At 42.5% G+C, this 24,516-nt stretch overlaps 1 protein-coding gene across 1 annotated transcript in view; it reads left to right on the top strand.

The window, feature by feature from the left end:
* The window catches only part of ARFGEF2 (ADP ribosylation factor guanine nucleotide exchange factor 2), a 142,927-nt gene that overhangs the window by 37,373 nt on the left and 81,038 nt on the right, over positions 1–24,516 (top strand). Inside the window, exons 8-21 of the mRNA XM_033963792.1 lie at positions 2,466–2,617; positions 3,661–3,794; positions 5,706–5,940; positions 6,915–7,014; positions 10,732–10,871; positions 12,233–12,341; positions 14,286–14,487; positions 15,367–15,478; positions 16,380–16,585; positions 17,039–17,123; positions 17,238–17,409; positions 18,643–18,794; positions 19,289–19,417; positions 20,733–20,891. Of these exons, the coding sequence (XP_033819683.1) occupies positions 2,466–2,617; positions 3,661–3,794; positions 5,706–5,940; positions 6,915–7,014; positions 10,732–10,871; positions 12,233–12,341; positions 14,286–14,487; positions 15,367–15,478; positions 16,380–16,585; positions 17,039–17,123; positions 17,238–17,409; positions 18,643–18,794; positions 19,289–19,417; positions 20,733–20,891 (2,087 nt within the window). The remainder of the gene's footprint in view (positions 1–2,465; positions 2,618–3,660; positions 3,795–5,705; positions 5,941–6,914; positions 7,015–10,731; positions 10,872–12,232; positions 12,342–14,285; positions 14,488–15,366; positions 15,479–16,379; positions 16,586–17,038; positions 17,124–17,237; positions 17,410–18,642; positions 18,795–19,288; positions 19,418–20,732; positions 20,892–24,516) is intronic.

The raw sequence follows: 24,516 nt of genomic DNA, 5'->3' as shown, positions 1-24,516 counted from the left end.
AAGGGTGCGACTTTTCGTCGTGCGTTAACTCCCGCGCTGGCCAAAAACTACCGCCTGCTCAAGAGGAGGCGGTAGCGGCTAGCGCGGCAGGCAGTTTAACGCGTGCTATTACGCACGTTAAACCGCTAGTGCGGCTTGATAAAAGGAGCCCTAAATGTAATAAATAGAAAGTAAACAAAGAAAATGATTGATCTCGCCTAATACATTTTTGATTAGACTTTGAAGGTATTGCCTTTGAAAGCTAATTTTAAAATCTATTGTTATTCCATTGAAAAAGATAACCTTTTCTTTGTTTTGTTCTGTTTATTATCTTTAAAATTGGACAAACACTGCTGCCATCTTGCTTTGTTCTGTATTATAAATTTAGTTACTTAAGATACTTGTAACTGCTTATACTGCAATATCCAAACCAAAGTCACTATTCACAACCACATAATAAATATTTATCCAATGTACAAAAATGATAGCCCCCTCCAAACTTAACACTACAAAGCAAGCCATTAAAAGCAAATTAAATGTAAAAGCCCCAAATAAACTAATTGGAAATATCAGGATCAAATAAATATTCCAGATTCCAAAATAACACATAATCACTGTATCCTGTTATTTGGAGTCGGCATCAAACTTGTGTACCAGCTCATATAACATAAATTATTTTTCATGATAAAATATAAGTATGCATATATGTTATGTTCAATCTTATATCCCACCAAGTCCTTGCAAATCAGAGTTCTAGGCGGGTTATAAGCAGCATATCACTACATAGAATCATACATGCTATATAGTCATACATGCAGTGTAAGATAAGACATCTGAAACAGCAAGTAACCACATTGTCATTCTATAGAGTAAACATTTATTAGTCTCCTTAAGCCCGTAACTGTAAACCATGTTTTCAGACTTTGCAAAACGGTGCATATACGATGGTTGTATAGATTTCAATGGAAAATGAGTTCCACACTTTTGCAATTTGTAGCTAAATGATTTGCTATGAGGCGTCTTGTATTTTATATCTTTCAGAGTTGGGAATGACAGGATCAAGCGGTTGGTTATGATGATCAGCAGATCTACCTAATAGTTCAGTATTGGGGAAGCTATTAGGGACATCACCATATAGTGTTTTAAATGCTAAGCAGCATAGTTTGAATTCCATTTTGCTTTTGTTATCGGTAACCAGTGTAGCTCTGAGCAACTGAGTGACATGGTCAAATCTTAATTTGTAATACGAGTTCTAGTGTAATGTGTCTAATGGTCCTGAATGGTAGAGGTTTGCTTCTGAAACTGCAAGTGTATCTTTTGAACTCCACCTCCTTCCCAAGGAGCTGCTCCTGCCCCCTCAGTTTTTTTTCTGTAAGCAAGTTGCTCAGAATGTTTTCTGCTCTGCGGTTTTATTATTTTCAGGTGTTTTACTAAGTGTTCAGTCAGAGGCTTGGTGCCCAGAGTTACCACTTGTTGGAATCTCTGGAAGAAGACAGACTCGTTCTGCTGAAGTCTGCTGCTAGTAGGATCAGCCCTCGGGGGACACCTAGCTAGCGCTAAAGAAGTGATAAATGGAAGTAGTAGTAGCAGCCAGCCTACCTTTGTATCTTTTTTTAGCTCAGGGGCTGTCTCCTGCATAGCTGCTCGCATCCCTGATTTATCAGGAGCTGGCTCCTTTCTGGTTTGGCTAGGCTTATTAGTGGGTTGGCTGCATGGCCGTCTCTCCGTTCGTGGTGCGAGGTTGAGTCTCAGTCCAACCTTGGACTGACTGACAACTGGAAGTGGTGACAACAGGTCTGGTGAACCTGTAAGGCAAAGTTCTCCATTTATCCCAGCTACATTCCTGAGCTGAAGCAGTTAGGCACATGGCACAGTGAGTAAGGCTATTATAGCCTATGGGGAAAATCAGGGGTGGGGAGTCTCCAAAACTGGCTGCACACAGGTTTTCTATCTGTTTTGATCAGTTACTTGAATGTTATGATGTTAATGGATATATTTGTTACAGAGCAGAAAAGAATTGAATTGTAATGTCAGGGATTTCCCCCATTTCCCTTCTTTTGGTTATGGCTGTCATTACAGTGTTACTTGATTGCTTTTGTACAAACATAAAGGGCAGGAGAAGCTCCCTGGGAAGCAGGTGGAGTTGAAAACATTCTGCAAGCAACTGGTGGTTTCAGATGCAAACCCTAGCATTCAGGAGCACTAGACACATCTACAAGAAAGATGATTATTGAGGTAAAAACCTAATCTTTCTTTTTTTGCAGTGTTTTATGTTAACTAGCGTTATTTCATTAGTTTCATGGAAATTCCTGAGTAGTGCATTGCTTTAGTCCAATATAGACAGTATAATAATAATAATAATAGCTTTATTTATATCCCGTCATAGTCAATTGTACATATAAAATGTGCAATGTATAACTATATGCAGATATAATGCAGGCATATTTATTTCCCATGTTATGTTTCTTCCCTGTTCTGTGTTTAAGAGGCTGAAGAAAAGCATGTTGTGCTAGAAACCCCCGAAAACGCTTTAGAATCTGAAAGCGAAGAGCTCGCCTCTTCTGATAGAGTTAGTGAAAATGTCCAAGCAAATGGAATTGCAGATGATAGACAATCGGTGTCATCCACAGATAACCTGGTACGTCGTTGCTCAGAGATAATGGACATTGCTTTTTACAAACCATTTGAAACTGGGTATGTTCTGGTTAAATTTTCCCAGAGGATCTTAAAGGGAGGGCTCTGATTGATATGGATTGGGAAGGGGAAGGGATTTGATATACTTCCTCTGTGGTACAGTAAATATGGTTTTGCATACATTCAGGTAATTTTTCTGTTCCTAGTTGGCTCAGTCTTATTTGTGGGGTGGCTTTTTGCTGCCTGGAGCAATGGAGGGTTAAGTGACTTGCACAGAGTCGCAACGAGCTGCAGCGAGAATCGAACCTAGTTCCCTGGGTTCTCAGGCCACTGCATTAACCATTAAGCTACACCTCCACTCCAAAGGTTCTTTCCATTTGCCTTTTCTATTGGTTTGAGAGAAGTGTGTTTATTACATTTGGGCTTGTACACATTTTTCTGCTTGTCATCACAGCTTTGGAGTGGAAGAATGGCCTAGCGGCTTGAGTGGCAGGCAGAGAACCAGGGAAGCAGAGTTCAAATCCCCCCTTCTTCTGTTGATCATCTTTGTGACCATGGGCAGTTTACTTTACCCTTCGTTGCCTCAAGTACCGAGCTAGGTCTGGGACAGGAATCTACATACATTACCTGAACTGGATTTGGAAAGGTGAGGTAATTTTAAATACAAAAAATGTAAACCAGTAAAGAATATAATGGCCCCATTGGTTATACTGGAAAACTGGGTAGCATAACAACAAATTCGTTTTTCCTATCTCAGACATCTCATTTTATTATTTTAATAATACATAACCAATCATCTCTTCTGCCTCTCCTTTGATACTGTTTGTATCCTCAAGATCATTACAGTTCATCTTTTGGCTCTTCAGTAAAATTGGTGTAATTACTACTGCTACTGCTACTATTAATTACTATTAATTAATGAGTCTTGTATGTGTATAACTCCGTCCATGTATATTTGGAATTCCTGATAAGCCTATATGCTTCTCTAGTATCTTCCATTGTAATGGGAAATCCCAGTTATGCTCTTTTTGTTTTTCCTCATGTCAGGAGTCAGATACTGGACATGGGCCCTATGTTGCTGCTAAGTTCTCTCATATCCTGCAGAAAGATGCCTTCCTTGTGTTCCGTTCACTCTGTAAGCTCTCCATGAAGCCACTGGGTGATGGACCACCAGACCCTAAGTAAGCGAGTCCTCTATTTTTGTATTTTGTAAAACTACTTCAAGAGATGCAATACAGTAGTGTTCAGAAGCATGCTAAAATAAAAATGTATTGATCTCTGATGTTTCTTTTGTTGGTTTTACTGCCTGAAGCCTTCCAGTATCAATAGGGTAATTAAGTGCAAAAATGAAAGAAAGGTGATGATGCTTCCACGGAACACTTTATATTCTTGCTGTGAAAATGAAAATAGTCTGTTAGATTAGATCAGTGGACTCAAACTCAAACCCATTGCAGGGCCACATTTTGGATTTGTAGGTACTTGGAGCGCTTCAGAAAAAAATAGTTAATGTCATTAAAGAAATGACAATTTTGCATGAGGTAAAACTCTTTATAGTTTATAAATCTTTCCTTTTAGCTAAGTCTTAATAATAATATTGTAATCTATAGCTAAAGAGACAAATGATCAAGAAACTATTTTATTTTACTTTTATGATTATGATAAACATACTGAGGGCCTCAAAATAGTACCTGGCGGGCCGCATGGGGTCCCCGGGCCACGAGTTTGAGACCATTAAAAATATTTTGATCCAGTGTCTTTTAGACTATTGATGCAGTAATTGATCTTACCCATTTCGGGTTACTGTAACATTTATTTGGGATCTTCCCCCAAAAATTTAAGAAGACTGAGAATAATTCAGAATACTGCGGTTCGACTGATATTTGGTCTGAAGAAGAATGACCATATTAGCCCATATTATCGTTTGTTGCACTGGTTAGCATTGGAAGCAAGAGTTCTATTTAAATTTTCTTGCATTTGCTTTAAGTTTATATCAGGAGAGTCTCCAATTTACTTGTCCCCTCATTTTGAGTTATATAGACCAGTGATTCCCAACCCTGTCCTGGAGGAACACCAGGCCAATCGGGTTTTCAGGCTAGCCCTAATGAATATGCATGAGAGAGATTTGCATATGATGGAAGTGATAGGCATGCAAATTTGCTTCATGCATATTCATTAGGGCTAGCCTGAAAACCCAATTGGCCTGGTGTTCCTCCAGGACAGGGTTGGGAACCACTGATATAGACCATCAAGGAATACAAGAAGTTCTTATTTATTTGCCTATCCTAAGCCAAAAGGTGTTGGATATAAGACCTTTTTTGATAAGACCTTAGCGTTTCAGGCAGGTAAATTACAATCCTGGCTTGGTGAATGTATTCATCAAGCCATATCTTACTGTTCTTTTCAAAAATTAGTTGTCTTTTTTGTTTGTCAAATTTATTACTTAGTTGGGTATTTTTAAGATTGTAATTCATTTTTAACTTTTTATAATGATTTTATTTTTATGATATGAATGTATTTCGCTGATTGTTCAGTTTTTTATGGTGTAAGCCACCTAGAACTCATGGTAATGGCGATATAAAAGAATAAATTTATTATTATTCACAGAGAATGAAAACATACCAAGAATCAGCATGTGTAATAGACCTTTATTTAAGTATCCTTTTCATCAAGGCTCTCCTTTAGCTTGTCTGCCATTTCACTGGGTCTTTGTCCTTCCCATGATAACTAAATGAAGCAACAACAATCTAATGTTGATAGGTAACCATGTAGCTCCATGTCCATGAGTTTGTTGAGCCAGTCCTGGCTTTACATCATTGCAGGTAGTCAGCTATGATCCTGCCTTTGCATGGAACTCGGATGGGAATTCAGAATTGCAGATCTATCTGTGCAATAGAGTAAAGTCAGGGTTACCTCCGCTTATTCTCCTGGATGTCAAGCCAAGTTGTCCTCTGCATCGAGCTGAGGATGAAAGGGAAACTATGGAGTAAAGACGCAAGTTTTCCTCCTTTTAAAGACCGGGGCGGGGAGACCTGTCTGAGTGGGGAAGGCACTTCTTAACCCTTCTTAACCTTTTATTCACTCGTTTCCTTCAGATCCCATGAGCTGCGCTCCAAGGTTGTTTCTCTTCAGCTGCTGCTTTCGGTGTTGCAGAATGCTGGTTCAGTCTTCAGGACCCACGAGATGTTCATCAATGCCATCAAGCAGTACCTCTGTGTGGCGCTGTCTAAAAACGGGGTCTCTTCTGTACCAGATGTGTTTGAACTCTCACTTGCCATTTTTCTCACTCTCCTATCAAATTTTAAAGTACATTTAAAAATGCAGATAGAGGTAAGAAGTTTTGTTGTTGTTGTTGGGTTTTTAAAAATATCTCTGATTATGTTGCACCTGAGACACAAACTCTTAATTCTAGAAGGACATTTATGTTCCAGAACAGCAGTTACAAGTGTAAGTGCACTTACGTGCAAAGTTACAGAATAGCACTTGTTTTAGCATAGAAGTGGCAGCCTTGGTCCTTGAGGGCCACAACCCAGTCAGGTTTTCAGGATTTTCCCCAATGAATGTGCATGAGATCTATTTGCATACAATGTAGGCATTGCATGCAAATAGATCTCATGCATATTCATTGGGGAAATCCTAAATGGGTTGCAGCCCTCGAAGATCAAGGTTGCCCACCCCTGCTCTAGCGCACATGTGCAATGGAGATGCTAACCCCGGGGGGGGGGGGAGGCTACTCCGGTCCTCAAGGGCTGCAACCCATTTAGGATTTCCCCAATGAATATGCATGAGATCTATTTGCATGCACTGCTTTCAATTGCATATTCATTGGGGAAATCCTGAAAACACGACTGGATTCCAGCCCTCGAGGACTGGAGTTGCCCACCCCTGTGTTAACCCATGATCTGCCCAAACCTCTCCCATGTCATTTTGCCAACCAGTGTGCATAATTTATAGAATACTGTCAATTGTACAAGTAGGATGCCACGTTTAGGTGTGCCTTCTATGGAATTACCTCCAAAGTGCCATTTGTTTTGTACATCTGGTCCTTATTGTTCCTGGTCCTTGGTCCCTTCTCCTATTGATACCAGTTTTAGAAGACCAGAAATCAACTGCCACATCTAGTGATGAAGGAGGTATCCCTCTGTCTCTTTGGTCCTTAATATGTTCCTCTTTGCACAGGAGGGGGAGGGGTAGATCTGGACCACTGCAGCAGCTCTTTGCAGCCTTTGGCTCTGCTTGTCATGACTTTAAGACATTTCCTAGAAACTGGACGTGCTGAAATTGTGTTTCTTTCATTTGCTTAGGTTTTTTTCAAAGAGATTTTCCTGAATATATTAGAAACATCAACAAGTTCTTTTGAGCACAAGTGGATGGTTATTCAGACCCTGACTAGGATATGTGCAGGTACTGTGTTCTGTAGTTATAGAAGGGTACAGTGTTAAAAAAACAAAAAACTCCAGCTAACCACGTTGAAGAAAAAGGTGTTAAATGTCAAAATGTAATGGCTTTGGTCGGTTGGAAGACATTGTTGCTCTTTCTGTCTATGACTGGACAGACTAATTTTGATTGAATATATTTCAAAATTAGAAAATCTCAATAAATAAGACCCCCTGACACAGGTGTTCCCCTGAAATAACAGACCATATCAGGTCCTCTAATAAAATTCTCTATTGATGGCAACCCAATTCTGAAAGCTCATCATACTTCTTTCTATTTTAAATATCAGAAAGTGCCAGGCACTGCATCTTTTGGCTGTTTCTCTCTGTCTCTCTCTCTCTGTCTCTTCACTTTCTCGTTGTATACCAGAACACTAAACTTTGCCATCTTCCTTCCTTCTGTCCTGCAGCCTCATGTCAGGCTGCATTAAACTTCACGATGGGTCCTGAGCAAAGTATAAACTAGCCAAGAGAATACTATGGGACTGATTTTCTAAGCTAAGTGCCTAAATATACACCCCAAGTTTAATTCTTCTGCTGAACTGAGGAGCATAAAAACTGGTGGAATTAGGGAATGGGAAAATATTGGGAGTTTAGCATGGATTTTAGGCACGGGACTCGTGAGAACTTGCGGCAGCCATTCAGCGAGCAGCTTAGTGCTGAACAGGAGCGAGGATAGCTCGCTCATGCCTGGTACACTGCTGGGCCGCGAGAAATCAAGGAAGTCATTCAGGGAGGAGATCAGCATGGGGCTAGAGCTTGGAAAGCTCGCTCCTGCCCGCTACACTCCTGGACCACCAGGGATTCAAAAAGTATGTAGGGGGAGGCAGGACGGAGATTAAAAAAAAATTGACAGAGTTGGCAGGGACAGGAGACGGGGGGGGGGGGGGGATCCTTCCTGTTCCAGCCCACAATGTCATACAGCAGCCCCGGTGGAGGCCTGCAGAACATTGGGAGAGAGGGAGGATAGGGTAGAGCGCATGGCAGGGAGCGAGGGGGGCTAAGTGCAGAGCCCGGCAGGGGAGGCAGTGAGGGAGGGAGAGGCAGGGCACATGAATATTAACACACACACACACACACGTGTTCAAGTTAAACTTTTTTCCTCCTTTTTTTTGGGGGGAAGGGTACCTCATCTTATACTTGGATTGACTTACATTCAAGTATATACAGTATCTAAGTTCCCATTTTACAAAGATGGGGTATGCCTGTTTCAAACCCAAGTACATGCATATGGCAAGGGGATTTGGTGTTAATGTTTTGGGTGGGTATAGAGCTGTCTAGAGCAGTGTTTTTCAACCTTTTTACACCCGTGGACCGGCAGAAAAAAAAGAATTATTTTGTGGACCGGCAAACTACTAGGACTAAAATTAAAAAAACCCGTTTCTGCCCCATCTCCGCGAGTAGGTCCCCACAAATCATCTGATCCCATCCACACAAGCCTCAGTTATGATTTTATATTGAATGTATTTTATTAAAGTATAAAAAGAAACAATATTCTGTACAATTGTTATTTTATAAATACAAATAATTCAGAGCAGGATCAACAAAACCCCTGTCTCCCCTCCCCTTCACATATATCCCCTCTACTATCAAGAAAACTGAACAAGCCAAATTATTACAGAATGCTACACAGAAATATCATGCTAACAGAATACTGCAGTCACACATGACAGGAATAGTTTTAGGGGAGTGCAACTAGGGCAACTGCCCCCTGGTCAGAGAGTGCCCTAAGCCACCTGGAAGCTAAAGAAGCACTGCCTGGGTTTTGCAGTCCCCAGTTATGTCTAACACCAGCTCTAGCAGGATATATATTTCAAATCTGATATTCTAATCACAAAATAGAAATAAAATTATTTTTTTCTACCTTTTGTCTTTGGTTTCTGTTTCAATCTTCTTTTCACTCTCTTCCTTCCAGCGTCTGCCCTCTCTGTCTCTTCAATCCAGCATCTGCCCCTTCCATCCACTGTCTGTCCTCTCCCCCTTCCATATGGTATCTGTCTTCTTTCTATGACCCTCTCCCCTTTCCATCCAGCTTGTGCCCCCTCTCTCCTTTTTACATGATTCATTCCAGCTTCACTGCTCTCTTCATTTTTATCTCTCCTACACCAGATCTATCATCGTTGTCCCTCTCTGCTTATTTTTCTGCGGACCCTTTCCTATCATCAATCTCTCTACTTTCTCATGCCTGTGTCTCCCCTTCCCCTCCTCTAATCTCTCTGCCAGCTGTTTCCTTCCTTTTTTCATTCTCCCTTCCGTCCTCCTCCAGTCCAGCAGTAATTCTCTTCCCTCCCCTCCCAGCAGCATCTCTCCTCCCTCTCCAGTAGCAGCTGTCCCTTTTTTTCTTGCCCAGCAGCTTACCAGATTCCTTTCCCTCCTCCCCTCCCAGAAGCATCCCTCCTTCTCCCTCTCCAGTAGCAGCTGTCCCTTTTTTTCCTTGCCCAACAGCTTCCCAGATTCCTTTCCCTCCTCCCCTCCCAGAAGCATCTCTCCTTCTCCCTCTCCAGAAGCAGCTGTCCCTTTTTTTCCCTTGCCCAGCAGCTTCCCAGATTCCTTTCCCTCCTCCCCTCCCAGAAGCATCTCTCCTTCTCCCTCTCCAGTAGCAGCTGTCCCTTTTTTCCTTGCCCAACAGCTTCCCAGATTCCTTTCCCTCCTCCCCTCCCAGAAGCATCTCTCCTTCTCCCTCTCCAGAAGCAGCTGTCCCTTTTTTTCCCTTGCCCAGCAACTTTCCAGATTCCTTTCCCTCCTCCCTTCCCAGCAGCATCTCTCCTTCTCCCTCTCCAGTAGCAGCTGTCCCTTTTTTTCCCTTGCCCAGCAGCTTCCCAGATTCCTTTCCCTCCTCCCCTCCCAGCAGCATCTCTCCTTCTCCCTCTCCAGTAACAGCTGTCCCTTTTTTCCCCTGCCCAGCAGCTTCCCAGACTCTGATAGTGGTTTTCTCTCCTCCCAGCAGCTCTTCTTACTTCCCAACGCAGCGATTAACGAAGGCAGCCTCGGGTCCTTTGTTGGGTCGCGCCGCCTCTGAGGAAAGAGGAAGTTGCATCATCAGAGGCAGCCGCGACTCAGCAAAAGCCCTGAGGCTGCCTTCGTTAATCGCTGCGCTGGGAAGTAAGAAGAGCTGCAGAGAGGGGAGAAAGCCACTGTCGGAGGCTCCCCATGATCTCTCCTGCCCAGCGCACGCTTCAGATGTTGATCTTGCCGGCCCTGCGCGGACTGGCAGGAAGTTGAAGTAAGTCAATCTTGCCGGCCCTGCGCAAACCGGCAAAAATTTCCTGCGGACCGGCGGTTGAAGAACTGTGGTCTAGAGAATACATGTTTGTTCTCCATTTCAGAAGTGGATTAAACTTCTGTGTCCTAGCAGATTTGATGTTGGGGCTACATTTGCTACCAAGCATGTTTAGGTTTTGGCAAACTACACCGACTGAGCAGCACTGCATTACAGGGATTAGGGGCGTTTGCTCCCTTAATCCCCCAGTGGTTTTAATGCCCCAAATGCCAAACTCTGTGCCAGTGTCAGGAAAATACAGGTTTTACGTATGCGTGTCGGAAACTCGAATAGCCCTTCTAAAATGACCATCTTAGTGTATTCTCTTTAAAAGACAGAAATAGCCTATCGTGAAAAGAACTGGAAGATACAAATACGTTGGATTTTATAGAATTGTGTTTAAATAACTGTGTGTTCCCCTTTCAGATGCACAATGTGTGGTGGACATTTATGTAAACTACGACTGTGATTTAAATGCTGCTAATATCTTTGAACGTCTTGTAAGCGATTTGTCTAAAATTGCTCAGGGAAGAAGTGGTCACGAACTGGGCATGACGCTTCTTCAGGTAATACATTAAGCAAATGTGGCGCAAGTCCTTGTCAAACTCTTCTGCAAACTGTTTTGGTCACACCTCATAAAAATAATAGCAGTATCTTAGTCATCTACTAAACACCCACTAATATATGGCTGACCTTTTAAGCAGATTTGCAGAGCTCTTCAATTAATTTAGCTGCTGTTCAGTAGGAGAGGCTTAGAATTACATCTGCCCCTTTCAGGTGCTTTTGCATATTTGTTCTATGGATGCCTGATACTCACAGGAAACATGAACTTATTGGCATTAATGTCTTGGTGATTGATTTTTGCAATGCCATATATGCAAAGCATTAAAAATGAAACAACTACTCAATAAAGCAAGTGAGCCAAGCATATTTGAAAGTTTGTTTTTTTTTTGTTATTATTTTTTATTTTCAAGTTTTACATAAAGTGTACAAAATATTAAAATACAATTGATGAATACACAATATCACTTTTATATCTATTACATCATTTTCTAAATATATTTTTATCCCCTCTCACTCCCCCCACCCTTCTATTACTTTTCAATCATATATTACATATTGTATATCATATTATAGCTTATTATGTAAAAATTATTTTCACTACCCCCCCTCTATGTGTGTCACAAAGAAGATATTGAAAAGAAGAAGAAAAATCCTACTATTTATTCATTGCAATATTTTGTCAATGGCCCCCATATTTTTATAAATTTAGTATATGTCCCTCTTTGTATTGCTATTGCTCTTTCCATTTTGAATATATGACATATTGTATTCCACCAAAATGTATAATTTAGGTTATTATAATTCTTCCAATTGTTGGTTATATGCTGAATGGCAACCCCTGTCATAATTAATAAAAGCTTGTTATTTTCTGGTGAAATTTGACTTTTTTTTCTCATCATCATTCCAAATAACACTGTATCATAAGATATTGCTATATAATTTTCCATCAATTTATTAATTTGTGGCCAAATTGCATTCCAAAAACTTTTAATGTAGGGACAATGATACAGTAAGTGATCTAACGTCCCTGGTTCCAGATTACAGTGCCAGCATTTATTGGACTTAGAACTATCTAATTTTTGCAAACGTGTAGGGGTCCAAAAAGCTCTATGTAATAGAAAGAACCAAGTTTGTCTCATAGATGCTGACACTGTACATCTCATTCTCCAAGACCAAATTGAAAGTTTTGCTCATCTCTTTCTGCACTTGCTAAGAAAAGAATGAATCTAGCTTGCCTTTTACTGTATTCACAAATTAATAAGAAAAGTTCCAGATCCTCTGAGACATTCTCTGAACAGCCAGCCATGCTTCATGGCAGCTTCAACTCTTTCTTTTGGTAAAGCATCTGTTTTCTTTTCCATAGGAGCTAAGCCTGCGGAAGAAAGGCCTGGAATGCTTGGTTTCTATTTTGAAATGCATGGTAGAATGGAGTAAAGATCTGTATGTAAATCCAAACCATCAGACCAATCTTGGTAAGAGAAGGTTCTTGCTTTCCTTTTATGCTGGATAGATCATCAGTAGAGGCAAACCAAAACCAGGCTTTTTTGGTTTCAGTCAAAACCAAATCTGCGGCCAAAAACCGCTGTTTGGTTTCAGCCACAATTGGCCAGACACCCTCCCCGGCTCTCTCTCGCTCTCCTTCGCTCGCTCACTCTCACGCTCACTCACTCGCTCTCTGGGTCAAACTTCTCTATTACCCTCCATGCAGCATCTCTCCTTTCCTCACCTCCATTATGATAGTAACATTGTGCAACATTTTCTTTCTCTCTCCCTATGCAACATCTCTCCCTGCCCTCCACCCTGTGCCCAACATTTCTCTCTCTCTCTCCCCCCCATGAGTTTCTCCCTCATCCCTTTCTACCTTTGTTTCATCTCTCCCTTCCTCTCCTCCACCCCAATTCTTCCTCTTTCCTCCCCTTTCACCCCCCTCTGCAGCAGCTTTCCCTCCCTCCCATCTCCTGTGCAGCAGCACTCCACCGATCCTAGCATGGTGATACCTGACATACCTCCAAGGCCTCTTAAACCAGTGGCAGCGCTCTGAGCGGGCCCCAATAGTTTCAAGTTTCAAGTTTATTAATAAATTTGATAAATCGCCTATTAGAATCACTAAGCGATATACAAAATCAAAAATAGAGTACAATAATAAAAAGAAACAATCAATTAACAGTAAGTTTTCATCAAAAAACAAACATGAGTTGGGAGGGAAAGGATAAAAGTTACAAATCTTCAATTTAGGGTAGAAAAAAAGGAAAGAACACAAGGATAAGGGGAGATTCGACCGCAGCATAATTTGAAATCATCACTAAACAATTAAATATTAAAAGCATCTTTAATTAAATAAGATTTTAAAAGTTTTTTAAATGTTATAAGGTCTTTTTCGGTTCTAATATATTGTGGTAGGGCGTTCCACAATTGAGGACCCATCACAGAAAATATGTCAGCTCTTCTTGTACCAATAATTTTCAAAGAGGGGACTGCGAGAAGATTTTGTCCAGTAGAGCGAAGTGAACGTTGAGAATTGTGGGGTATTAATAGTCTAGATATAAACTGAGGTTCGTTGAAGGTTAAAGTTTTAAAGATGAGCAATATTATTTTAAAGGTAATTCTATGACCAATTGGGAGCCAGTGAGCATCTATTAGCAATGGTGATACATGATCATACTTCCTAGCGTTATATATTAACTTAATGGCGGTGTTTTGTATGAGCTGAAGTCTCCTTTTTTCTTTCTGTGTTATGTTAAGGAGAAGTGCATTGCAGTAGTCGAGTTTTGCTATGATTAATGAATGAATTAATATTTTGAGAGAATTTGGGCTGAGAAATTTAGCAATTGATCGAATCATGCGTAGTTTGAAAAAGCAATTTTTAACAGTGAAGGAAATATGATCATGGTAAAGTAGTTTGTCGTCATAAGTGACGCAACAGAGGAAAGGCCCTGGTGGGCCAGGCCGTGAAGCATCCCGCTCAGAGTGCCACCACCACTGCTGCTGCTTTAGGAGGCCTCGGAGGTATGTCAGGTCTCACTGGGGTGTTGTGGGTTGGGGGTGTTGGTTGATGATTCGATGAGTCCAATTTTCTTAGACAATGAATTAATTTGAATTGGAGAATCAGGCAGTACTAGCAAACCAGTAGCCTCTGGTATGACTGGAGGGGCTCGGACATTATGGAAGTGTCCAAATTCCAGGGGAGGGGGAGGGAAATCTGGCTAAAGGACAGGATTGGGTTAGACAAGAAATATGTCCTACAGCCCTCCAAAACATGCCATGTAAAATGAGTGGCTATCATATACGAAAAAAGTGGTGGGAGCAGAAGAGAGGATATATTACAGCAGCACTTAATTGCAGTATTAAATATTATACAGAATATAGTTTAAGGGGTTTGTTCACAAAGAGATTGTTGAAATCTGTTTTAATTTTAGGTCAGGAGAAACCTTCAGATACAGATGCTGCTGAAAGCAAATCTGCTGAAATGTCAGGCAGACGGAGCAGTGCCAGCTCTTTAGATTCCACCGTGTCTTCCGGCATTGGAAGTATCAGCACCCAGGCCTTAGTCCCTGATGATCCAGAACAGTTTGAAGTCATCAAACAACAGAAGGAAATTATTGAACATGGAATAGAATTGTGAGTCGACATGCAGTGACACATACACGTATCTACTTGACCAGTTACAGTTTTTTTGTGTTTTGACTGGTGGTTTCCTTCTGCTTTGTACCAGGGCTGGGATCTACACATCCCCCTCCCCATTCGCGGTTTTGGCAATCGCGAGATCACATATTTGCGATTTTTTTAATCTATTTATTTATTTATTTTTTCTCCCCTGGTTTGTTTTAGACTAAATTATTTTTTAATTGGTATAATGTTAAGGTATTTTGTACACCGCAGAAGGTTCGAGTGGGCGGTATAGTAAATTTGAAATATACTTGAAACTTGAGGGGGAAAAAAGAAAACCACCCATAGTTAAACTTTCCCCCTAGCGTCCCCCTGGTGGTCTAGCGGGCTTTCGGGGCAGGAGCGATCTTCCTATGCTCCTGCCCCGTGTAGATTGCCAATAGGCAATGGCTGTGGGGAGTTCCCGTTGTAGTGGGTAGGGAGGGAATAAATTTATGTTTTTAAGATAATAATTGAAAGAAATTCAAGTGATGTGTATAAATTTAAACGTTATAATATTGTGTACTTGATGTAAGATGAAAAATGAATAAAGATTTTGAAAAAACAAAACAGCATATTAACTTAGGGGTCCTTTTATCAAGCCACCCTAGCGGGGTTAGAGCGTCAGACATTTCATCACACGCTAACCCCTTGCGGCCGGCTAAAAAACTAATACCTGCTCAATGTAGATGTTAGCGGCTAGCGCGGCAGGCGGTTTAATGCACATTAACCCCTACCGCAGCTTGATAAAAGGACCCCTTAGCATTAGCAGTGAAAAGAAAGAGGAGCTAGAATATTGGACCTTTTTTATTACTGCATTATGAACATTAATAATATTTGATGTTACTTTAGGTTCAACAAAAAGCCAAAGAGGGGAATTCATTATCTGCAAGAACAGGGAATGCTTGGCCAAACACTGGAAGACATCGCACAGTTTCTACAGCAAGAAGACAGATTAGATTTTGTAAGACTGGAAATTTGTACAGTATAGAGAAAAGAATAACATTTGCTAAGCCTACTTTGGAAAGTGGTGGAATATTTTTTAAGTCTGCTTACATTTTATCTAATTTTTTTGGGTAGCTCAAGGTCTGAGAAAGCATGCCTACTAAATTGCATAAGCTGTTGAGCCTCTTATGTACTTGTTTTTGGCTATGGTATTTTATTTATTAAATACTGTACTACCTTTTGGGAAGCAAAAAAGTGAAAATAAACAAGAATTGATTACAATAGTTCCAAATGATATATACAAGGCAATTCCACTCAACTACACAAAAGGATAAGACTAGACACAGCCATGTTCGGCAGTGATGCCAGTGTCGGGAGTCCATACGATCCAATGATGGATGGTGTCACATGGGTAATGTGAGCTTCTATTTAAAACAATCCAAGCCACAAAGAACAATGCATAAGCCTGTCGGCCTATACTTTGTGCTACTACAACTGTAGTTGAGTGTCATTACCTTGTATCAATTCCTGTTGGAGCCAATACATTTTTAAAAAAATTTCTCAGTAGTACAAGATACTTGACTTTATCATTCTAGTGTTGTATCCTTTGTTTTATTGCTTCTCAAAAGAATCCATGAGGACTATATCCTTTTTGGTTTTCACTTTGTACCAGCTTTTGGCACAGACATCAAAGTAGCTTATAAAATAAAAAAATGTTAACCAAATTACCAGGCTGGTCCAGAGCAAAATTAGAAAATGCTGCAATGGCTTGCACTATGATGATGATTTCTTAAGACCCAATGCAAAATTAAGTTCCTTGGCTCATGCAACATAGAATGAGTTTGTTCAAGAACAAGACAAATATGCCAGTAAAATGTCAATACATATTTTGTTTTCATATTTTGTTTCTTTTTTATAAGACCCTAATAGGTGAATTTTTAGGTGAGAACAACAAATTCAACAAAGAGGTGATGTATGCTTATGTAGATCAGCTGGATTTCTGTGGGAAAGATTTTGTCTCGGCTTTACGGATGTTTCTGGAAGGATTCCGACTGCCAGGAGAAGCCCAGAAGATAGACAGATTAATGGAGAAGTTTGCTGCACGCTACCTAGAATGCAACCAAGGGTAATATAAACATGGGATTTTGGCATGAGCAGAATGTGGGTTTTGTCAGACTATCCAACTGTCCAGAGGTTCTTGCAAGTAATGTCATTGACTACCATTTTTTTTAAACAGCTTGTGGATAGTGAGCATCTGAAAGAGCAATACTACTTTTAAGGGGGGGGGGGGGAAGTCATCAAAGTGTGCTACCATTAATATGATTTTGTTTCAGTTCCTCTGAATCACACCACTGTTGAATGCCACTTTTGCCATGGGTATTTCCCTTACATCCTTTTCATGGATGCAAGGATTTGGCTTTGCAGTTTAGAAGAGCCATTTTCTGCATGCAAAATATGCTTTACACATGGAAAATGCTTTCTAAAATTATTGCCTCAAAGCATGTCCCTGTTGTGCAGGTAGATTCAATAGTAGATTCAAAACAAGAGTCATGAATATGATTGTTTCTTTCTTCTACAGACAAACCCTTTTTGCTAGTGCAGACACAGCCTACGTTTTAGCATATTCCATTATAATGCTGACAACAGATTTGCACAGTCCCCAGGTAGGTTTTGAAGAATGATATTTTAATTATGCTGCCACGCTGCCATTCTTTTATAAAGGATTAGAGCTTTTTTGATCTGCATTTCATGAATAGTTTCCATTGTGCTCACAATAGGTAAAGAATAAAATGACAAAAGAGCAGTATATAAAAATGAATCGAGGAATCAACGACAGCAAAGATCTGCCAGAGGAGTACTTATCATCCATTTTTGATGAAATAGAAGGGAAGAAAATTGCAATGAAAGAAACAAAAGAATACACAATTACAGCTAAATCTACAAAGCACAGTAAGGCTTGTTAAACAAATAATTTGTCTATTCAATAAAAATGGTGAGCAATTCTGGCTTTTATTTAATACTATCGGTGTGTTTTTGTAATGTATTTACTGAAAGAACAAAATATGTTTTGCATTTTTAAAGAATTTTATTTCATAAAAGAAAATAATGGTTAGTGCTTGGCATAAAGACTGCTTTTCATGTGTATGAAGTAGTGCGTTTTAGCAAAAATCCATGGACTTTGGGGTCAGACGGATTGTCCATCAACCCCAGCATCCTATTTCTGACATTGACCAGTCCACATTTCTTAGAAGACTTATATTCCACAGGTGGTAATAAGAAAATTAATTCCCCATTTGTTCCCTGCAGTAAGAGCTAATGTTCCTACAAGCCTAACTGACTAACAACTGGTTAATAGATTTGGACAGTTTCTGGAAGCCAAATCCTCCTTTGAATATAGCTCTCTTACTGGCCTTGTGCACATATTCTGGCACCAAAGTCCACAACTAATTAGTGGGTTGGTTGAACAAAACATACTTCCTGAAATTTATTTTAATCAAATTTACTACCATTTAGTTATCTCATACCACCCATGATTTTATAAACTTCTATTAGTGACTGGGACTCTCGCAGGATCTGTGAATTCTGCTTCCACATCTTCCCTTGCTCCATGTTCCTCTACATCAGGGGTGTCCAATGTCGGTCCTCGAGGGCCGCAGTCCAGTCGGGTTTTCAAGATTTCCCCAATGAATATTCATGAGATCTATTTGCATGCACTGCTTTCATTGTATGCTAATAGATCTCATGCATATTCATTGGGGAAATCCTGCAAACCCGACTGGATTGCGGCCCTCGAGGACCGACATTGGACACCCCTGCTCTACATAGACGTGCACAGCACCAAGGTAGCTTAAGTTCGTACTATATGAACTTGTTCAGCTTCTCCTTTGCTGTTTCCAAATACACAAGCCAGCCATAGTTCATTGAGAATCATGGAGCTTGGGAATCAAAAGTATCTTACTATGAGTTGCATTGGTTGTATTGCACTATTGTAGTTTTGAAAATTAATAAAGAATTAAAAAAAAAAAGTATCTTAAGCTTTAACACTCAAGTATATGGCCGACCTGACAATGGGCTACTCACCTCAACAGTATTTTAGTACTTGAAATATTTTAGTGACGTCCTAGCAGTAGCTTAATGACTACCATACCACTCAAGTTTTATAAAGCTGTGCTTTATTTGTAGATGTAGCCAGCGAGAAACAGAGAAGACTGTTATACAACATGGAAATGGAGCAAATGGCTAAAACCGCCAAAGCTCTCATGGAAGCAGTGAGCCATGCTAAGGCTCCTTTTACTAGTGCAACTCACCTGGACCATGTCCGACCCATGTTCAAAGTGAGTGGAGGAAAATTTCCCCTGTGGGAGGGAATGGGGAGAAGTGGGGGGTACTTTAGCTGGGATAGTGGTCTTGTCATATTCCCTTGGCTTCTCAGATCCACATCAGCATTATGTCTTGCAGAGTGTGTGTTACTTTAGAACGTGATGGCAGATCGCTGTAATTACTTATGTAAACCGTTGTGAACTTCATGGAGGTATTGGCAGTATACAAATAAAAATTGTATTGTATTTAGTCTGCCCTTTTCCTTAACAAAAATAAAAAGTAAAAGGATTGCATTATGGGATATGAATGAGACAGCCTCGCCACTGTTACTGATAGGCATACATAGAGCACTGTAGCGATATGTCACGTTTTTCATAAGCATTTGAAAGAAAAGTATTCTCTGCCAGTTTAGCAGCAGATTTCTTATTGTCATCTAGTTAAGCAGTTTAATACACTTTCCTTCATCTAACAGTGCCTCTGATGATGATTTATGGTTGTTCCTTTTTAGCTCATATGGACCCCATTATTGGCAGCATACAGCATTGGCCTTCAGAACTGTGATGACACTGAAGTTGCTTTCCTCTGTTTGGAAGGGATCCGATGTGCTATCAGGATAGCTTGTATTTTTAGCATGCAGGTCTGTGTGTATATTCTGTATATTGTGTTGTTTTAGTCTGAGACCTTTGCAGACCTTTTTAATTTAGAGTGATAGATTAGAGCATTTATTAGGATAGATGTAAAGTTTTGGTTTGCTTCCCTACCTATCAATATAACCCAAGACCTGACTGTTCTGTAAAGATTATTCTGAAAATAAAAGCAATTGAAAGATGTCATCACCGATGTGGGCAACCATGGTCCTTAAGGACCACAACCCAATCAGAGTTTCAAGATTTCCCCAGTGAATATGCTTGAGATTGGGCCAAAACAAAGAAAAACTACAGAAACACATACAATGATGCAGGCTAAATTTATTGTATCAAATAATTGAGTGTGGTTAATAATAGCACCTTAAAAACAAACCAAGGGACTCGACACGGTCCGTGTTTCGGTTATCACGCCTTCATCAGGGGTCCCAGGTTGATGGAGGATCAAATAAAACTGCAAACAAAAACTATAGCCTGTGCTGAAACGAACACCGAAGAGCAATCTGTATGTGAACTTCTATGTAACATTGGGGAAATCTTGAAAATGTGATAGGGTTGTGGCCCTCAAGGATCACGGTTGCCCATCCTTACATTAGCACAAACCATTAGATAATGAGAGAAGTGCAGAAGCCCTAATTCTTTAAAAATATCAGTAATGTAAAGATGTTTTCCTGCCTGACCCATAGTCATCACTTTTTAGTTTCAGTTTTTAGTCCTTAGAATACTATATATGGGATTTTGAAGGAAGAAAGATGGCTGCTTTTTTCATTTAATTTAAGCATTTATATTCTGCTGAACCATAAGTTCTAAGCAGATTACAAAAAAAAAAAAAAAAAAAATCACCCAAAAAACAAAACAGAAGAACAATTTCCTATAAAATATGAATAATTTTTAAAATCAAATTACAGTACAGCAAGAATCCTTTTTCTACACATCTGGCTCTTCAGTCATCAGATAAATATTCAAGTTCCTAAATATTCACTCAATACAGATATTCCTTAAGATGATGCCTTTAGTCAAATGTTTCATAAAAAGCCATGTTAAGCGTCACCAGAATTTCAAAATAGTTGGGTAATCTCTCTTGTCCAACATTCTGCACCCTTACCAATTAGTGTCCTTTGATCAGGAAGCTTCAAACGGTAGAGGCTTTAGGTCTTACTAGTTTTAATTCTTGGGCAGACCAAAGATGTCTAATCCAGACCCTAGGCACATAGGGCAGCCGCACCCCCACCAGTATTTGATTGTTTTTATTCTAGTATTTGATTGTCATCCTAACTTGTTTGCCGTTTTATTTATATTTTTATACAGCTTGAGCGCGATGCCTATGTACAGGCTCTTGCTCGCTTCTCATTGTTAACGGCTAGTTCCAGTATTACCGAGATGAAACAAAAGAACATTGATACCATAAAGACGCTTATTACTGTGGCGCATACGGATGGGAACTATCTGGGCAATTCCTGGCATGAGGTACACGCAAAAGGAAGGCTTCTTATCGCCGGTCATGTCTGTTTCAAAATTCATTAGCTCTTTTGCTACTGTCCCTATCTGCATCAGCTGAGTATTTTGTTAGCAGTTCATATATGTTACTGTGGATTGGGAGACCATGCTTTTTATTGTTTTAGCTCCTTGAACCATTCTGAGTCTTGTCTGAATGCAAACCTAGATTCTCCTGTACTAAATGGCCTTGTCTGCTTGAATTTCCATTTCAGTATTGAAACAGTGTTGGCAACTTTGATCTTATGAACTACACTGAATTTTAGATAATAGGAAACGGGCAGATTGTAATTTCAGTCTCATGATCAGATATTGCAGAAGTTAAATAATTTAGGTTTCTTTAGCACTCTCCAGACCAGTAGAGGTTAACTTTACGATTGGGTATATATCTAATCATGACCAGCAGGTGGAGACTGAAAACAAAACTTTGGGACAGTATATCCTAGCCCCTCCTCTCTATTTCCCTCAGTCTTCTTTCAGTCTCCAGCAGGTGTTGAGTGATCTGTACCCATCTCCCTTGGTAGGGCTGTTGGAATTTGTTTAGAGGTTTATTGTCCCTGTTTTTAGCCGGACGGAGCTTGGACGGACTCTGTTTGGGGGTTCGTCCGACCTCGGGGGTGTCAAACCCGGCGGGTCACGAGCGGGGTCCCTCCCCCCACTTCCTCCACCTCCCCATATTTTTTTAGAGGAGCCTCAGCAGTAAGCCTTGCCCCCTAAATCAAGCAAGGCATATTGCTTCGAGAGCCTGTGGAGTCTGTTCTGTGTAAAAAAAAAAAAAAAAAAAAAAAAAATCCTGAGGTAGTGCTGGTCTGGAGGGTTGTATCCCTTTAAGAAAACTGTATTTTACTGTATTTTTTCAACTAACCGGCACTTTTTTACAGCTAGGTCGCGTATGGAGCAATGAGCACTTCTAAAGGGAAAAAGTGCTCATTGTGCTCCAGACGCGAGGCACTCGCGGCCGGCCTGTGCAAGCGGTGTTCAGGCCGGTGCGGTGGAGGAGCTCCGTCGGCAGCGGCTGCAGGCGCCCAGAGCTCCCCGCCGATGGTGCCTCGCGAGTCGGCAGGGAACGGTGGAGAAGCCCGGTCTTCTCCGTCCGCCCACGGAGGGATTCCCCGAGCCGCCGACGGTCGGGTTTTAGAGGATTCCCTCTCAGCTGATATTTTGACAGCTGATGCCGGCTTGCCTGTTTTAGCGGCTGAGACTATTCAGGTCTCTCAGCCGCTGCAGGCTATGGAGGGAGCTGTTTTGGCGGGAAAGACGCCATCTTCTCTGTCTGGCCCCTCCATTTTGTCTTCCACCTCAGGTGACCTTCCCCCTGTTTTGGCTAAGCAGGGGCAGGTTTCTGCTGGGTCCCCTGCTGTGGCAGGGAGTCCCTTGGGACCCTCGGGGGGTTTTTCCCCTGATTTTTTCTTTTCATTATGCAAAGCCTATTTTCAGGCGGCTGGGGGTCCCGGTTGCGCCCAGGGGGTCTCGGGGGGTGGGGTTTCCTCCGCGCTCCCTGCGGCTTTGCCTCTCTCGTCTGACGTGACGTCCCCTCCGCCGCCTCTCTTGTCCAAGCGTCCGCGGGTGTCGTGGGACGAGGATTTGTGGTCGGAGGAACGTGTCGGTCTGGAGGAGGACCTGGACCCTTCTGAGGAATTCCAGGACCCTCTGGAGGGGACGGAAGCTGGCGGCGGGTTGTCGGGTTTCCCGTTCTCCAGTGACGAGGCGTCCGTGGTGCGCCTTTTTCAGAGAGATGAGCTGCCTGACCTTATTCAACAGGTTTCTTCGGCTTTGCGTTTTGAGGACGCGCCGCCGGAGACTCCGCGTGTGGGGGACCCTCTGTTACGAGGGATCCGTTCCGTTTCCCGCTCTTTTCCTATGCATCAGGATATTCGGGATATTATTCTTGAGCAGTGGAAAACGCCGGAGACGCCGTTTCGGCTGGCGCGCAGCATGGCTCGCCTGTATCCCATTCCTGAAGGGGATCGGGCTACGTTAGCTTCGCCAGTCGTGGATGCGGTGGTCTCGGCTATTTCCAAGCGGCATACCGTGCCTGTTGAGGGCGGTTCTGCCTTGCGGGACTCTGAGGAGCGCAAATTGGAGACCATCCTTAAGCAAAATTTTCAAGTCTCTGCCTTTGGGGTCCAGGCGGCTATTTGTGGGGGACTGGTCGCTCGCGCCGTGTTTCGGTGGGCGGAGCGGGTCTTGGATCGAGAGTCTGACGACTGGTCTCTGGTGGATCAGGAGGTAGCGAAGATTGAGATGGCTGCCTCATTCCTCTCGGATGCTCTGTATGACTTGGTGCGGATCTCGGCTAAGTCCATGGCTTTTGGCGTGGCCGCAAGGCGTGTGTTGTGGCTGCGCGCTTGGGCGGCGGATGCTGCGTCCAAAGCTAAGCTTACTAAATTTCCCTTTCGGGGGTCGTTTTTATTTGGAGAGGACTTGGATAAGTTGATTCAGACTCTGTCGGACTCGAAAGTTCCCCGTTTGCCGGAGGACCGTGCCCGCCCGGCGTCTCGGGGTGGTGCGGCCCGGGGGCGTTTGCGGGAATTTCGCAAGTATCGCCCTGGGCGTGGGGCTGCTTCTTTCCAGTCTCCGGGGTTTTCCCGGGGTCGGTTCTTCCAGCGCATGCAGCCCTTTCGGGGGGCCCGTCGGGGGGCAGGGAACCCCTCTGCCGGTTCCCCCGCTTCCCGTCCTGCACAATGACGCCTTGCCGGCGCCCCCCTTGGTTCCGGTGGGGGCCTGGCTGCGCGATTTTTTTCCCAAATGGGCCGAGATCACGTCCGATCAGTGGGTCCTGGAGGTGGTGCGGGACGGTTATGCCCTGGAGTTCGCCCGCTCTCTGCCGGATTTTTTCCTCGCTTCTCCGTGTCAGACTCCGGGGAAGACGCAGGCTTTTCGCCAGACCCTTCAGCGCTTGCTAGATCTCAGGGCAGTAGTTCCAGTGCCCCCCCCGGAGTGGGGCACGGGCAGGTACTCCATTTACTTTGTGGTGCCCAAGAAGGAGGGGACTTTTCGGCCCATCCTCGATTTGAAAGGGGTCAACAGGGCTCTCAAGGTTCCCTCTTTCCGTATGGAAACGCTGCGGTCGGTCATTCTGGCGGTTCAGCCGGGGGAGTTTCTCACTTCTCTCGATCTGACGGAGGCCTACTTGCATGTTCCTATTCGGACCTCTCATCAGCGTTTCCTGCGCTTTGCGATCTTGGGTCGGCACTATCAGTTCTGTGCGCTTCCCTTTGGGCTGGCCTCGGCTCCCCGGACGTTCACCAAGGTGATGGTGGTCGTCGCGGCAGCCTTGCGGTCGGAGGGCATTCTGGTACACCCCTACCTGGACGACTGGTTAATTCGGGCCAAGTCGTTGCAGGAAAGCTCCCGGGTTACGGCTCGGGTGGTGGAGTTTCTCCGGTCGCTGGGCTGGGTGGTCAACCTTTCCAAGAGTCGGTTGGTTCCGGCTCAGCGTCTGGAGTACCTCGGGGTGCTGTTCGACACCTCCTTGGGGAAGGTCTTCCTCCCAGAGGCCCGGGTGAGCAAATTGCAGTCTCAGATTCGCCTGCTTTTGGCGTCCCGGTGTCCTCGGGCGCGAGATTTCCTCCAGGTCCTGGGGTCGATGGCGGCG

This window comes from Geotrypetes seraphini, chromosome 11 (genome assembly GCF_902459505.1).
Source record: "Geotrypetes seraphini chromosome 11, aGeoSer1.1, whole genome shotgun sequence".
Taxonomy (NCBI): Eukaryota; Metazoa; Chordata; class Amphibia; order Gymnophiona; family Dermophiidae; genus Geotrypetes; species Geotrypetes seraphini.
This window is presented reverse-complemented; position numbering and strand designations above follow the sequence as displayed.